General features: G+C 40.9%; 1 protein-coding gene across 1 annotated transcript in view; it reads left to right on the forward strand.

Annotated features, from left to right (window-relative positions):
• LHFP (lipoma HMGIC fusion partner) overlaps window positions 1-15,454 on the forward strand; it is a 140,395-nt gene extending 124,941 nt beyond the window's left edge. Inside the window, exons 3-4 of the mRNA XM_017815172.1 lie at window positions 1,985-2,083; window positions 14,348-15,454. Coding sequence (XP_017670661.1) covers window positions 1,985-2,083; window positions 14,348-14,466 — 218 coding nt within the window. The 3' untranslated portion in view covers window positions 14,467-15,454. The remainder of the gene's footprint in view (window positions 1-1,984; window positions 2,084-14,347) is intronic.
• The last annotated feature ends 1,744 nt before the right edge of the window (window positions 15,455-17,198 follow it).

Here is a 17,198-nt window from a genome sequence, read left to right on the forward strand (position 1 = left end):
GCCATGCTGTCCATGCCTCACCTTTTTTTTTTCAGAGTCTTAAGCTGTCTTTAACAAATGTAGACTCAGTTTTGGCCTAAGTTCTCTTGTCTGACAATTTGATTAGAAGTGATTCTCATTTACATGGATTCTACCAGCTGCTGTCTGCTCTATGACCCTGGGGGGAAAAAAATCATATGATACTGTGAAAGTCATTAGCAAGGACATTAGAAGCAGCCACATCCAGGTCAGGCAAAGTTCTGAAAATATCTGGCATTCATGTGTCCTTAATTGCATTTCTGTCTTTACAGCTGTTGTGTGAATGCACCATCTGAGAGGGGGCTGCCTCAGGGATTTCTTTTTCATTATGTGTTGTAGACAGGGAGACAGGAGCAAGTAGAGACTGCTCAACAAGAGAAGGAAGAAGTAGACTTGAGCAGCAAGAAGAAATCTGAACTTAGTGGAGGAAGATCTAAGGAGCTAATATTGGGTGTAAACAGGGACAAGTGTGCTTGGAGGAGCTGCAGAGGAGCTGCTGAGCTACTTTGCTAGCAGCTGAGATGCTAAGACATTAAACATTTTTTGAGGAAAGATGAGATACCACTTCTGGACTTCAGTGCCTTGTTTAGGTGTGTCTTTGAGCAAATAAAGAACGTAATAAGGTGATTTCTGTGTCTTACAGGACCATCAGCAATATGAGAAGTTTAGGTATCTTGAGAATGGAGACAGTAGAAATGTACAAAAAGCTCCAGGCCCTGAGTCAGAATCCCTCTCAGGACTCCTGTTAGACTGATGTGATTTTTCCACAGTGTCTCTGTCACAACACCCAGGGCTTTTCTGCACTAGGAACATGGCAGCATAAGTGCTTTGCCAGGGAGCACATTCTCCTTATTGTCAAGAGAGGAAGAACATGGTGGTGTGAGGTCAAGAGATGTGCAAGTCAGCAAGTGACAGCTCTAGGGCCTGAAATCTTGTGCCCTACCTAGCAGGTAAAAGGCAGCACTAGAAACTTTATGACGACTTGCTTGCCTTTGCAGCCTGCAAAGTGTCAGTTGCTCCCAGCCCATTATCTACATATTAATTTGTTTCCAGTCTTACAAGTAAGATCTGACACAAAGGAGGTAACATTTAGATGCTGTAATATACATTGATATGTTCTCTGTAGGCTGTCTGTGTAAGAAGCTTTGCTGGCTACACCTGCTTTTTGGCAGCAGCTGCAGTGAGAGCTGAGGATGCAATATGATAAAAATGCCACTTTTGCAAAATAATCATAGTGCATTGAGTGACAGTGCATTGAGCAAGGTCTTGTGAAGGGAAAGACTTTACCAAAACACACCTGTCTAGGACAGCATGAAGGCTAGAGAAAATAAAGCATGTTGTGAATGTTAAGCCAAGTATGATAATAGGTAAATGGCTCAAGACCTCAGTTGTTTCAGCTGACTGACTTGAGAAAACTTTGTGGAGTGTGTACCTGTGCTATGAATTGATCAGGTGGAATGAAACCATTATTCTCTTGGTTTTGAAAGAGTGAAAACCAAAGGAAAATGACAACAGATTAGCACAGCTGTCAGTTTTCCTGCTAGAACTTTGGTAGACCCTGGTTGATTGTTGTTTTAATTAATCAGAAGCAATCAGCTTGTAAATACTGTGATTAACACAGCTTCTATTTAACCCCATGTTGTGTTTTTCAAACTGTGTATGTAGCAGTTCTGCAGAGTAGAAGAGGAGTCTAAAAGCTCTCATACAAAAGCTCCAGAAGCTGAGGATGGCTTTTGGTGCTGAACTGCCCAGACTGGCTCCAGCCCACAGACCAGCACTAAAACAGTGCAGCAGAATGCAGTAGTAGAAGTCCAAATGATTGTCAACTGTTTTTAGGAGAAGAAGAGACTTTTTTTTCTCTGGGATTCCCAAATGGCAGCTTGACACTTTGATTCCCAAGTGGCAGCCTGTGTTAAAGTTAATGGCAATTGCTTGTATAAACTTCTGCTTCCTTTTCTCCCCATAGGTTTGTTGATTGGCTCTGGTTGTGCCCTCTATCCTCTTGGCTGGGACAGTGAAGAAGTCAGACAAACCTGTGGTAACCTTTCCAACCAGTTTGAATTGGGTGAGTTATCATTAGAGCATCTGAGCCACCTTAGACTCTTGCTATGTGTTGACCATAAGAGCAAACTAGGACATGAGTTCAGGCTGGGAGAAGTAACCTACCTGTGAGTGGTAGGCTATTGATATTGCATAATTCTGATATGGTGCTAAGGCAGGGAATTTCAGATAGTTTTCTGTTAATATTTTCCAGAAGAATGTTATAAAAAAAAATGAAGGAATCTGTGTATGTATGTATATTTTTAAGATATAAATTAGATTTAATAGTCTTGCAGTGTGGGAGCTAACACCCCTGGCAACCTAGACAGAGGCATCCCATCACTGCACAGGTCAGGGTAATTCTCAATTAGTACAATTGGCTATCTTAGAATTCTGACATGCTTATGGCCTTCTAACTCAAGCTTAAAGAGTATATTTTTTTTGTTATTCACATATTTGGAAAGCTGGCAAATTACATGTGTTCTCTACGTCAGCCTTCTCCCAAATAAGCCAGTGGTCTTACTGGTGATGTCTACACTGAGACCAGAATGAGAGCCAGGGATGAAGCCAAACCAGGCTCACACCTTTGTCTCTCTAGAGAAGGTCTAGAAAGCAAGGGCTAAGCAGCAACCTAATGATTAAGCAATGTGGATGATCAGGATCTGATGTTTGAATGCTCATCTAGGTCCTTGTTTAGCTAGAAGGATTGAAGCAGTTGCTGACGCCCTACTCTCTTATCCTGTGTCACTCGAAGAGGGGGATCTGCAATCCTGCTGAAGGAACAGGAGAGACTGAGCACCTTGACCCCCCACTGACCTGAGAGCTTCTGCTCCCAAGCACACAGAGCTCCCCCTTTCCAGCTCCTGAAAGCTAAGCCTTAGTTGATCTTAGAAATTCTTTCCATAGCTGTGTGTGCAGGACCTGTGCAGGACCTGACAGTAATCCCAGTGCAAGGAATAATGGACAAAAATGATCTCCTAGGGTTAAATACAAACCTGCTGCATTATCTTTTAATTTTACACTGATGTTTCTGTCAGATTTCAGGAGTAAGGAGATTTGTTCCCATCTCACAATGTTTTTTGTCAAGATATGAAAATGAATTGAGGTTGAAAGATAAAAAAATATTGCTTTAGGAGAGATGCTTCAGGCCACCTTCCCCTACACCATTCCTGTGGTGTTTTGAGTGCATTTGATCTGGCATGGGACCAAAAGTTCTCATAACCAATATCAGCACCCATCACTACAGTGCCACTGATGCTTTTATCAGCAACCACCTATGGTGTTGCCCAAGGCATGTATAATGTGCTCTAGAAGCTTTACCTTGTTGTTCTGAACTCTAATATCCTTCTGTGGTATTGATACTAAATTTTCTTTTCAGTGAAGTATAAAAAGTTCCTGCAAGATTTTTATTCACCTAATAATTGAAAGATATAAACACAAAGGAGAGGGAGCACTGGGAACAGAAATGTATTAGCAGAAAAAAATGTCCCAGAGCTGAGATTCCCAGCTCTGTGGAAAGGTGTCTCAAAGGATGGAGTAGGCAAAACTCTCTGGTAACTGTTGCAGGGAACATTCAGGTTTGCTGCTGCCCATGGTCAATCCTGTGCAGAAGCCTGAAGTAGCTCCTAGCCAGTGCATTGAGCAGCACACCCTTTGAAAGGGCAGCTAGCCCCTCACTGGTGCACCCTGATGCCTGCTCTTCCATGCCAAGTACGTGAGCAGCTCTGCTGCTGTGATTCCTGCTTGTTTCCCTGTTTGTTCCCAGGTGCAGAAAGGTGTTACCTTTCCAGGTTATTTCTCTGCAAACCCAGAAGGTGGGTGTCATGCCAGTCTGAGCTCCTTGAAGACAGCACTTGGGCAGTTACAAACTGTGATCTTAAATTCCATCATGTCCACAATCAGAGCAGGATCTCCGAGACCACCTTCATTGTCTTGATCTTGACTCACGAGTCCGATATTTGCATAAATTGAATCACTCTGCTGTTAAAGTCAGGGAAGAAACACATGTAAAAAATTTCAGCTGACAGCTTTTCTTCAAGATACACATAAGGATGATAAGATGCATTGCATTAACTGTGAAGGCATGTACTCGTACTGTATTTTCTAGACGCAGAGCACACAGGGCAGGTGTTATACATGCCTAGACTTGACAGCAGTGCTGGTCTCACTGATCTGCTGCAATCATATGTTAACACATTAATTAACAGATTATAATGAGAGCTGAAATTTGCTGTAGTGATTTCCGCTAGGCAGCTCTGCCACTAAACATCTCTTTTCCATGTACATTGGCAGTGAACTTAAATGCTTGGCTAGAGTTTTTTTACTTAATGTCAGTGTCTGGTTGATGCTGTGTTATCAAAATCATCTATAAAGAAGAGGTACTGTCCGAGGGCCATTCAATAACCACACTGCTCATCTTTCATAAATACCTCTTGGTTGGTGATAACCCCAACTCTCTAGTCTTTTCTGAATCATTAGACACTGGCATCCTCATTATAGTCTACAGTCCAAGAATGATGTTTCAAAGACTTAATCTCACTAAGTCTCAAGACAAATTTAAGCAATTATTGCTTTCATTTGAATATTTAATTTGATTAAGGTGCTATGATATGCTTTCTATCCCCGAGTCTGTGAAATGAGTTGTATGAAGAACCACACTGCATTCAAAATATGCTCTCAGAAAATCTGAGCTGCTGTGAGCCCTGCACTGGTTTACTAATGAAGAAAAGGTGGTGATGGGAGTGCTGGTCCTGCCCCTCCTTCTGCTATAGGTGCTAGTGAGGATGACACTGAGAGTCTAATTCAGCCCATGTGGTTAGTCTCAAAGGAAAGGGTGTTCAAAGGAATGCTGGTCAGCAGACAGCATTGACTCCTCTGCAAGCATGGCAGAGCAACTGCTTCAGCTTGGGCCTCAGGGAATGTGTGTCTGTGGTTAGGAAAGGAGGGTCAAAGCTCACCAGGTTTGACCACAGAGCCCAGAAAGGTGGGGATTCAGCATTGATTTGTTGTGGATTTACAAAAGGTGAAGGGGAAAAATGTTTTAGGTTGATGGTAGAGAAGATAATCCAGGAGCTGCAATCTACATTGTAGGAGGATGAAAACAAGAGGCAGGTACAGATGAGGAACTGCGAGAACTCTCTTGAGAAGAAGCTGAATTGTGCACCATGAAATGTAATGTTAACCAGAAACGTTCTAGAATTAGCAATTAAATGAAACCCAAACATGACTAACGCTCACCCCCTGTAACATGCTCATAACTAGATAAAATAAATAAATAGAAATGCTAAGAACCCATAAACCCCCCTAATCCTTAGTGGGTGTACTAGATAAGAAATGCTTGTCATGTCTTCAGGCACTCTGAAAAGGCATTAGACTAATAGGCACTCCAAATAGTGCTGAGATAGCCCATATTGTGAAGAGGAAACCCCCTCCCTCCACCCCCGTCAAACACACACATTTCTGTGTACATTCCAAAGCAATATTTAAAAAGGCTGCAGGAAAAATAGTCATGTCTTTAATTTATGTATAAGTGGATTTGAGTATTCTTTTCTAGAAGACCTGAGCCGATATTGTGAAATGCCCAGCAGTTTGCTGCTCTCTTTAAAAATGGATATTTATTTTGCTTTTATAAAGTGAACTATGTCCAAAGAATTTACTTAAACATTTATGTATTTAATTGGGCTTTTTTTTTTTCAGTCAAATGAAAGTGGTTGTACAACTCCATCTCTGACAAAGAGGAGTTATTCTTCAACTGAAGATACCCTGCCAAGGACAACCTCATTTGTTAATTAAATGACATTCAATAGATGAGCTGTTTTGCTAATGGGAACGGGGAATAACCTCCATAAATAGACAGATGGAGACTGGCGCACCTGTAGAGGGGCTCGCTCCCAGCTCTTCTCTAGCAATCTGGTTTTGCCATCCTGAAAAAAAGCATAGTGATAGATTAGACCTTTGACAAATGACCCCTTGCAAATCTTGTTGAGGGGTTAAGGTCATGATAGGTGTCTGTTGTGTTCCTCTGCTTGTGGTTGCCAGCTTCCTACTCAGCATGACCTCTGTGGAGGTCTTGGAGCCCTGCTTTGTATTGCAGCATCCCATCACAGGTCACAGATGGAGCAGAATTCCCAGTGAAACACTAGACTGTGAACTGGAGCAATCTTCTACAACTGTTTTTAGGGTAGTAACTCCTAGAAATAGGGCAATTCAAATAAATGGGGAAAGAAAAAAGAGATTTTTATGTTTTAAAGCTGCACAGTTGCTTGCTCATTGACTGAGTCAAAATCCTCAGTCTAATTTGGCAACAGGCTAATGCCTGAGGTGAAGACTGGAGTAATAAGCGAGCAGTGCTCAAAGGGGCTGCTTTTCATTGAGGGTGGATCAAAATCATCTTAATCTCTTGCCACTGTGCAAAATGTTATTGTTATGTTGCATTATTTACATCCTGGAGTTGCCTGTGGGCCCTTTCAGGGCAGCACTGACATAGCACAGCAGTACAAGAGCTGCTGACTGAAGTGTGTGAAAGTGAGTCAGATCTACAAAATCCCCGCGTCTACAAAAGGAATTAGCAGGTGATTTCCCAAAAGCAAGCATCACTATAGCATATCATATAGCACACATTCAATTTCACTGAGCTAGAGGCACTAATATAATTTTTTTTTTCATTTCTAAATGTACCACATAAGAATAACAACTGAAAAATTAGGGTTTTATCAGGAAATTTACCTAGACATAGATGACTTATGCCCTAGGAAATTTCATCTGGCTTCGAGCTGCCAATGCCCTGCCACCAGATTTATGAAATGATATTGTGTACTTACCTTATTAACCTGAAAGAATGAAGACACTAAATTTAAGATAAAGTCCAATTTTTAAGTTGAACTACTTGGAAAACATTTTTTCTTCCTTTGAGGAAATGCAGTGTCATTGGGCAGTCAGAACTCAGCTTGGATGATCAATGCTTCAGAATTTTTTATGACCTACCCTTTTTTGTGAGATTACTTTTTATGTCATCCGTCTCCTTACCTAGGACCTACTGGTTTTTGTTCTGCTAGGTGATTTTTGTGCTGAGAAGCATTCTGAGCACAAACAGGGCTTGGTGTTTGCTATATGTGACTACCTTCAGAGCTCTGAGTTTCATGATGCTTTTCTTTGCTATTGCCAAAGTTCTATTCGGCGATGGCACAGGTTGCTCTGGCTGCCCAGAGAAGCTGCAGATGCCCCATCCCTGAAAGTGCTCAAGGCCAGGTTGGATGGGCTTTTGAGTAACCTGGTCTAGTGGAAGGTGTCCCTGCCCATGAAAGGGGGGTTGGAACTAGATGGTCTTTAAGGTCCTTTCTAACCCAAACCAGTCATAGGATTCTTTGACTAAGGCAGTGAAAATGACAGGTCTGGCATCAAGGAGTCAGGTGTGGCCATTGGCACACCATGTCCTGCCTACCCACTGGGCAGCTGCTACCTTAGCCTGCCCAAGATGCATTTTGTGCTTATTTGAGTTCATGTCATCCTTATAAGACTGGGAACAGTCTCATGTCCTGTGTTTTCTGCAAATCCTTCTAGATCCTCTCTAGTTGTTTCACCTTCTCTGGCTGTCATGCTCTATCTCTCCCTGTCCTGGGCTCAGTTGCAGCAGCAACCAAAGCAAGAGCTCCAAATACACACCTGTCTCTGGCAGTCCAGCCATCTGTGAACTGCTATGAAAGGGCTCGCCTGGCCAAAGTGGCTGTCTAGAGAGCAACTTAAAAGCCTGGCTCCCATCCTGAACTAAACAAGCAGCTGAAATGGCCTGAAAACCTCTCAGAAACTTCTCTGTTGAGAGATATTTGTTTCCAAATATCATTGTTATTAAGGTTCCCCTTTGCCGCTTTTAGAGCGCTTGAAATATCTTAAAGAGAACTGTTGACTTGATAATTACTTTTGCTGTAGAAATGTTAGAGTAAATGATCTTTAAAGCACTTTGAAAGCAAACCGTGCAGTTACTAAAACAGCATAAGCCCCCCACAGAAAGCAGTGGATATAAAAAAAGCTTTGTCAGCTAGTTAATTTGTCTTAGGTGACATCATTTTAGCATCTGGCTGAGTGTTGCCATACAGTGCCAAAACAATCAAGGTAAGGATTTAGAGGGAAGGACAGTTAGTTAGAATCCTATTAAAGGCAAAAGATTCAAAGATGTTTTTCTATGAGAAATCAATCTGAAAAAGGCAGGTTTTTTGTTTTCAGGTCCTCTGCAAAGAGCTCAGAGATTGTACTAGTTCATTCTTTTTTGACTGGGGCTGAGCACAATCTTTACAAGCATACCTGAGGTGCAGCTACTGAGTTATTAGATAAATGAGTGAGTAAACTACGTGTTAGTAAAGACAGTGTTCCATCAAGAAACATTTCCTCTTTCATGCTACCCAGATAGCTTCCATTCTTAAATCTTCATAAGCCTTTGGTGACTATATCAATCAAGGTCCACATATATTTTAATGTAAGGGGGGACTATTTACAAGAGCATATAGTGACAGGACAAGGGGAAATGGCTTGAAAGAGAGTAGGTTTAAATATTAGAAAAAAAATTCTTTACTATGAGGGTGGTGGGGCACTGGATCATGTTGCCCAGGGAAGTTGTGGATGCCCCATCCCTGTAAGATTTTAAAGTCAGGTTGGCTGGTCTGAGCAACCTGGTCTAGTGGAAGATGTCATTCCCCACGGCAGGGGGGTTGGAACTATATGATATTTAAGGTCCCTTCCAACCCAAACCATACTATGATTCTATAAAGCACTTACCTTTGTTGCCAGACTTAGATCATGGTCATGCAAGGACCCTCTGCAGTCAATAGACATAAGCGTAAGCATCCAGAAAGGGACTCAGACTACCTGGACCAAGTATTTGGTGCTCTTTATTATTCAAAAAGGGCAGCTGAACTGGTTGTTTGGAATCTCTTCATAGTTGAAAGGGAGAAAAATAGGTGCTAGTTGAACAGAGTCCACCTGCTGTACTTCAGATGTTTACCTTAAGAAGAAATGCAACACAATTTTATAAGTGACTTTTCCTCCTCCTTGTTTCTGGAGGGAATCTGAGATACTAGTCCAGGGTGGATGTCCAAAGAGAGGGGAAATTGATTTCAGTTCCCGCAAAGGGTGAGATTTCTGCTGACTTCTTGCAGGAGGCTGAGAGTGCTCCTTATTAGCTCGACATAAGCCATTTGCCCTTGGGAATTTGAGCATTGTAATTGACACAAGGTATTGGTTTCTCCTTCGTTGTTCCCTGATAAATACACACCTACAGCAAATTTGAGGTTTGATTAAGCAAAATTATGTGATCCTCCAAAGAAAGGAGGATTTGGTCATATGAGTGAGTGTCTGCATACAGCAGAACTAAAGAATTTCAAGTTGGCATTTTTGTCCTACTTTTTTACACTTCAGAACTTTATGAAATTTTATGCGTTTAGTTACAGACCAATTATAAGTAACCAAAATAGCTTGATCTGTACACACATAAAAAAATCATATTCCTTTGAAAAGCTAAATCCATTGAGAAAGTCAGATCCATGCAACAGACAAAGAAACCAGTTTCACTGAATGCATTATTTTGTAGCAGTCTATTTTCCTTATATAGTGTTCTTTCTTTGTCTCACTTAACTACTTTAATCCTTTCTGGATGCATTCCAAGTTTCAGCTTCTTTTCATGCTTTAGTAGCTGATTTCACATGACAGTTTTTCTTTGTAGCTGTGTCAAGAAAAAAATCTTCAGCTATTTAATTTATCATGGATTTTTTTCAAAATAATTGTGCCTTCATATTAATTAGCTGATTATCTTTTACATTCGTTTATGTCTTTCATATTTCCAAATCCCTGTATATTCCATAACATCACACTCTGCTTTCTTCTCTGATTTCTTTTCCAACATCCTGATTGATTATGCGAATTCACATTCTTGGAAATTTTGCAGGAATTGTAGTTTTTATTTTTGGAGGTATATAATTTGTATTCTACAGTCCAACTAATTCTGAAATCTTTTATTCTTTATCTTGGAAAATAGGCTGTACTTAAGGTTAATTGATTAGAGTTTGGCAAATACTCTAGACTGCAAGCCCAGGATAGTCTTAAAATTAACAGCACAATTAACAGGTACAAATATTTAAGATACTAAATCATGCAATTAACAGATTTGCAACCAAGACACTTTCATATTCAGGATATTTTTTCATAAGTGGCAATTATTGGTTATTTTAGATGAAACCATATGTTATTTCCAAGACCTTGATAACTATATGTGATAATTATTTATAAGACATCATAAATAGAAATCCTGCTAAAATTCTGTTTTGGCAACTGGATCCTGGCTCAGCTCCGTGTTAGATCAAGCATCCACAGATTTTCTGTTGCCAAATTTCACTCACTTCCAAATTTTTCTTAATCTTTATTTGCCTATATATTCAAGAGGAGGAGGGGAGCAAGGAGACATATATCATGGCCTCGAAGATTACATTAGAAATAAGAAGAAGGCATAGAAGTGTTTTTTAATAAACCCATCAGTCACTGCGAAACCACTCCTCCACATTTTCTGATTTCTTTTGATTTAGTAAATATTATGTTATGTTCTCTGGGACTCTTTTCTGTGAATCTTCTTTTGATAGTGTCCTCACTCAACATACTATTGTCCTTGGTCCTCAGGGACCACAATTTCTCTCAATCCTCTTAAAAAAAAGAGAGGAGTGTAATGTTTCCATGCTTTCATTCTTTTATTTGCTTGGAAAATGGTCATCCATCCCTATAGCTGCAAAGTTCATTATTCTGTTACTTCAGTGTTCATCCTGGCACTCTTTTGCTGCCAATCCCAGTAAAATAAAGGTGAAAACAAAGTTCTTAATGGCTGACTATGAATTTACCTGAGCCAACTTGGACAGTCCTGCTTCACTGAGCAACCAAAAGCTCCAATTATTTATGCTCTCTAAAAGAAAAAAAAAAAAGGATCCAGAATTAACAATATGCTGAAGTGCTGAAGCCACAGCTTCTCACTCCATACTGACCTGTCAGGTAAAGACTGATTTGTTGAAAGCACCAGTTCTGTGCAGAGAAGCAAGCTGCTGTGATGCGTGTCATCTCTATCAGATAGAAGAGCACTTCAGCTGCTGGGAATTTACTTTGGCACAAAACCAGATCTAGCCCATCTTATGAGCAAGAACATGTATGCATTCTTGCATGCATCTCCACATCTTCAATGGACGAGCACTCTTATATCTATATATATGTGTGTTCCCGTGCATCCTTAAGGAAAACAACAGCTTTTGTGCCTTTGTCTGTGTGTCAAAAGTGACATGGTTTTGATAACTGCTTTAATTCTATCAAGTGTTTAGGTAGTCTTGATTTTCATTTTAGAGTTTTGACATTAAAAAAGAGGGAAATTGAATACTGGATTTCTAGTCTTTAATATGACAGGCTCCATGAAAACTCTGCTCTACTTGATGGTTGATTTTCAGCCCCAGTTCTGCAAAGCTCTTAACCATTTGTTTACTACTGAATACATGACTAGTCCTGCTGATGTCAGTGCAATAGTAATTCCTCAACTCTGCTTTTAATAAAGCTTCTTGTTCCTTTTAAAATGAGCGGTTTATATCAATGTGAGGCAGAAGGCATTTTACAATTTAAACTCCAACTAAGTTACCCAATTATTGATAACCAACAATCTTTCTTTAGTATGCAGTAGACTAAAAAAGTCATACATGTGGTAAAATGAGAACACCAAAGCAGAGACGTTAACTCCAAAATATTTTTCTTCTTGTGTTATACAGGATTACAAAAGAGGTGGCATTGTTTCATTTTGACACATGGCTGTGCAGTGTAGGCATTCACTGCAATGGCTACCCTTGAGATGGATTATCTTTGGCCTTTTGCTTAACTACACTTGCAATGACAAGTGTAGCTAAGTCTTATACCCTCAGACACCTGCCCCGCTGCAGGCTCTTCTTCAGCACAACAGCTTGAAATTCTGTTCTGCTCAGCAGCATCCAAGTACAGATCAAGCTATTCTATCCAAGGCCTCCCATTGCTCTTGACACAGGCTGGAAATAATGGCCAGGTTTATTGCCGCGTTATTATTGCTCTAAGGTCAGGCTCCCAGCTCTTTCATCCGTTCTCCTGCTATCCCATTCTTTCATTTGTTCATCTTGACCCAACTCACACTTGTGAACTACATTGCATTTGTTAGATCAAGAGGCTGCCGGCCTGCCGTGTCTCAGAGCATTAAGTAGGGCAGTGGCACTTTGGGTAGATGGAGCGTGGTATAGAGAAATAAATGTTATTCTCTTCAGCCAAGAGTGAACTTGTATGTTGTGTCTGTTGAACACATCTCTGACACTGATTTAACAGTTCTTTTCCCTTAATATGTATCACACACACTGTCCCCCTCTCCCACTGCCAAGGCACAAAATTTGAAATTACACCGTGCAAAAGGTTGCATTTACTTCATTCTGTCCTGCTCAGGTTACAGCTTTGGGCAGTGTTCCCAGGTGAATCTCTTTTTTAAAGTAGTATTTTGACATTTATTTTCTCTGCTTGGAAGCATCATGATGAGAAAGATTTACATTTTCAAGCTGCAACTACAATTCTCTAGTAGTTTTAGGAATACTTCACAATTTAAAAAGACCTATCAGATGGAGTCCATCTTATCATGAGAAATGCTGTAGCACATCCTACCCTGGTATAAATGTGATCATTTTCAAACAATCCAATGGGTTTAAACATCTGGTATATGCTTTAGTCTGGTTTTGAAATTTCCAACAGAAGCTATAGACTGTGTGTATACACTGGAAAAACAATAGATGGCCCAGAGACAGGTCTCTCCGAGTACTGCTGTGTGATTGGGCAAGTATCAGCATCAGTGACATTGCCAGGCTCTTGGCAGCTCTCCAGGGTTGCTGATGGCCTTCTCTTGAGGAAGTCAGACTGTCTCTGTGGTCCTCTGTAAGGATCTACAGAGCATAACCAGATGACAAAACCAAGTAAATCTCTTTGTCTGCTCCAGCATATTAAGGAGAGTGGCTAATGAGCTCAAACCAAGGCTCAAACACAGCTCCTCAAGTCCTCTTGGTCATATCAGGGTCTTTGTTTCACTGGACATTTTTTCTTAAGTAAAAATTTGTGAGGCTTATGAAGAAAAAGTGAAACAAGTACTATGCTTCCTGCTGTGGTGTCAACCTGAGATCTTCAAAGTGGCCAGGAGCGTAAGTGTTGCCTCCCATTAATGTCTCCTTACAAAGCTTGCCTGACAATATCCTGTAGACAGTCAATGGCCATGCTGTCTGCTTGGAGGCATGCTAATGCCTTGGACATGTTAAGATGAACAGACATCTTGTGTTTCTGGTGCCTAAGGCAGGAGTAGCTGAGTTGATAATTGCCTGAAACTGAAGCCTGGCCCTCAGGGGTACCATTGGGACAGAATATGGACGTCACCTATTTCTAGATGGAAACTGTTGATACCTTTTATCCTCTGAAGGGAAGAGTAGTTTCTGATGCTTTTTCCAGAGATTGGGAAGGAAGTGTTGCATTGCTGCTTGTGCCTTACTGAGAGAGCTCACTGCTCAAAGGGGGGTGATATCACCCATGGTGTCAACAAGACAGGGAGAACCTCAGTTTTGAGATGGGCTGAAATCCTGAGGAGTAGCAGCAGCCATTTCCATGCTTTTGGAGGTCTCTAAGAAAGCCTCCTTCTTGCTGCAGCCATTGTTTTCCTGATCTCCTTCCCTACTGCAGGCACAGTCATGCCTGGAAGGAGAGCAATCACTTTACAGTCCACCATGAGATTCCCCAGCACCATTCACTGGTGATGAGTTTGACTATATAAAGATCCTGAGGCCATTAAATGGATTCAAAGGCATATTGTGGCACTGTTACACAGGTTAGATGGAAGATCAGTAAAGTTTCCAGCAATAGTGGTGACCTTGGATGGGGATAGGGAAATTTCTATAATTTTTTTATTTCCAGACTCTATGATTCCATTCCCACAGCAGCACCCATGTGGGAGGTTGCTCCTTTGTGGACGGTCAGGATCGATGCCCATGTGAACAAGTCCCCCATATCCATGTCCCGGGTTACTGTCACTCAGCAGTTCACAGCTGCATCTGGTTTCAAGCCCTGTCACCGCAATGGCAGAGCTTGAATTGTGCCCCACGTTCCCTGTCTGAGGTGGACGCACAAGGGGGGCAGAAAACTAGAAAAGTGTTTTCCTGGGTGGGCAGAAGGGAGGTTGGCGGCGGCGCTTTCTCCCCGGCTAGCGCTGATCTGTGTTGCTCTGTTTCCCTTGCAGGGACCTGCCACATCGGCTGGGCCTACTACTGCACGGGCGGGGGCGCGGCGGCGGCCATGCTGGTGTGCACCTGGCTGGCCTGCTTCTCGGGCAAGAAGCAGAAGCAATACCCCTACTGAGCTGGCCCCTGGCGCAGGTGCTGCCAGGCACCTGAGGGGCTTGCTGATGTCTTCTGGATAACGATGATGAACAAGGAATTTTTAAGTGCTTTCTCTCTGGAGCGGGCCTCGGGCGGGGTGGCGGGTGGTCCCAGGATGGCAGGGAGGTGAAGGTGGTTCGAAGCCATCCAGTCTGGCTGGGCAGGGACGGGCTTTCTCCCTTCAAGCCTGCTCATGGTCTGCTCCACAAAAAATACAGGCAAGGAAAACTCCACTTATGCAAACAGTGAAATTCTGCATGCACCAATTAATTAACAGGTTGGTGAGGGGGCAGTGGTGCCTGGAAGCTGAACTAGAGAATGGCAGCCCCAAAAGCACACACACGCACAGATGTTGACCATGGCACAAAATGAGTAGAGAAGAAACATTTTTTTTGGTGCGGTTCTTCTTTCTTTTCCTTTCTTTTGTTTTGTTTTGTTTTTGTTTTTTTTTTAACTTCTCTTTGGTGGTTTAAAACTCAGTGTTGCAACACTTTTTAATCTATATATTAAACTTAATAAAAGGACCAATAAGCCACTTTATCAGTATTTTGTATAATCTCTACACATTTTTCTTGCCCAAACATTTAGCCACTGCTTATTCAGCCCTCTATAACTTTTATTAAGCCTCTGTGTTTCCAGCATTATTGCAAAATGCAACATAATTACTTGGCACATGTAGCCTTCCTATAGTACTTTTATGAAATGCAGTAAATGGACGTTTTTCTGTCCATTGGAAGTTCCACTTAAGGTACTGTAGAGCTCTGTTGGTTACGTATGACTAACAGGAAACTTCTTCCAGGCATAGATTTCTGTTGCTGTTATGTTTAGCTCATTGATGTTGTATTGTGCTGTACCATGTTTATTATTTCAATATTCATTTTTGTAAAATATATATATAATATGTGCTATTTTATGTTTGTATTTGAAAAATCTCTGTAAATAAATTTTTCTTTGATCAATACTTGCAATGCGTAGTCATGTCAGTAGATGAAACAGTTCCTTCCCAGATTCCCACTGGAAAAATTCTCAGAAATAGTCATAACTTTTATAGCCATGCTGTATCCTTTTACCCTGTAAAACACATACCTTTAGGGTTCAGTTACATTGCCTGAGGATAGACACCTGTTGGCACTGGAGGCATTCTGGCGTATCCCACATTTTTGCTTGCTGCTGTCAGGTGTCTTGAAGGACTTCAGTGACACCTTCCCATTTTGTCCTGGCTGCTGCAGACTCAGCATTTCACACAGCGCTGTATTATCCCTATTTATGCAACTGAAATAAGCCTTTACTGACTTAATAGCACCGACGCTGATCAAATACCTACCAGGTGGTATTCCCTGCACAGGACACTGGTACTGTACATACAAGGCTTAAAAAAACAAATCTTCTGTTTTCTTTAAGTAAAACAATGTGAACTTAGAGCGTGGGAACTTGTAAGGGGTTTTCAATCATGACGTTAACTGATGCTATTTCCTTTCAAATTTGTTTTTCTACTCTTTTTTCCCAATATGATATTTCTGTCATTTACTTTTAAGTCACTATCTATGTTCCAGTTGCAGTTCTGCTGGCTAGTAACACTTGTAGCTGAACAAATCTGACACCATTCAGTTGCTTTGTACATTATGCTGGGCAGCTTTTTGGAGGAATGTGGAAATAGCAATGTCAGCTTACAGTGATCAATCCTGATATCACTCAACTGAATTTTATCGAGTTTCAATATAGACTAAGCCCTATTTATTTGCTTTATGGTGCTGTGCAGTGAAAACAAAATTGTACTTTACCTCTCCCAGAGTAGCCGATAATAGCCCTATCTCATCTGACTGCACTTCTGCTGAGAAGCACACCAACCGTGTGGACTTGCCGTGTGGACTTGCCTCCCTGCATGCTCTTCCAATGGCACCAGCAGCAGTGGGACATATATATATATATATATATATATATATATATATATATAACCCTGTTAGGGTTGTGGATTGCTGCTTTATTAAAAATTAAGGAGATAAAAATACAACTTTGACTGTGGATCCTCTGACCCCAGTAAGATCTTTGTCAGGTGTGTCTCGATGGAAAAACGCTGCCATTGTACAATATGTTACTCCGGAAACATGCCTTTCCTTCCACTGAAACTGGTTTGCTATACCAGGTTCCTGTGATTCGGCTATAAATATATGTGTTATTGTTCTACATTTGACTCTCTCAAGATTATATCCTGGACCATACATCACGGAGAACATTTTGACTTTTTTTAGATATTCCTATGCTTAGGTTCAGGCTTAATGTATCATGGCAAAGTGGAACTGTGCAATTAGTTCATGAAGAAAATTAGGGTTTTGTTGCAATGCAATACCATTATAGCATGAGTGGCTTTCTCTGAATTTGTATAAAATCTCCTTTTTTTAGTTTGGTCTTAAATAAAATGTCAATTTTTAATAATCAAGCCAATGACATATGCTGCACCTGCTTTGTAGCTGTTTATCATATAGCCTTCAGCTGCTGTGATATGAATAAACCAATCACAATTTAATTAGGTTTTTCCATATTTGTGCATTTTGCTTCTGATATCCATTTTTCACTAGAATGTAAATATCATTTATTATCATGGTTATCAAGCCTCACAGCTACAAACTCTAATAACTTCAAACTGGGCAAAAGATTGCTTTCAATTTCACAGTATGAAATGTCAATGAAATATTTACAATATTTACCATGTTT

Source organism: Lepidothrix coronata, unplaced genomic scaffold (genome assembly GCF_001604755.1).
Source record: "Lepidothrix coronata isolate B3197 unplaced genomic scaffold, Lepidothrix_coronata-1.0 Scaffold48, whole genome shotgun sequence".
Taxonomy (NCBI): Eukaryota; Metazoa; Chordata; class Aves; order Passeriformes; family Pipridae; genus Lepidothrix; species Lepidothrix coronata.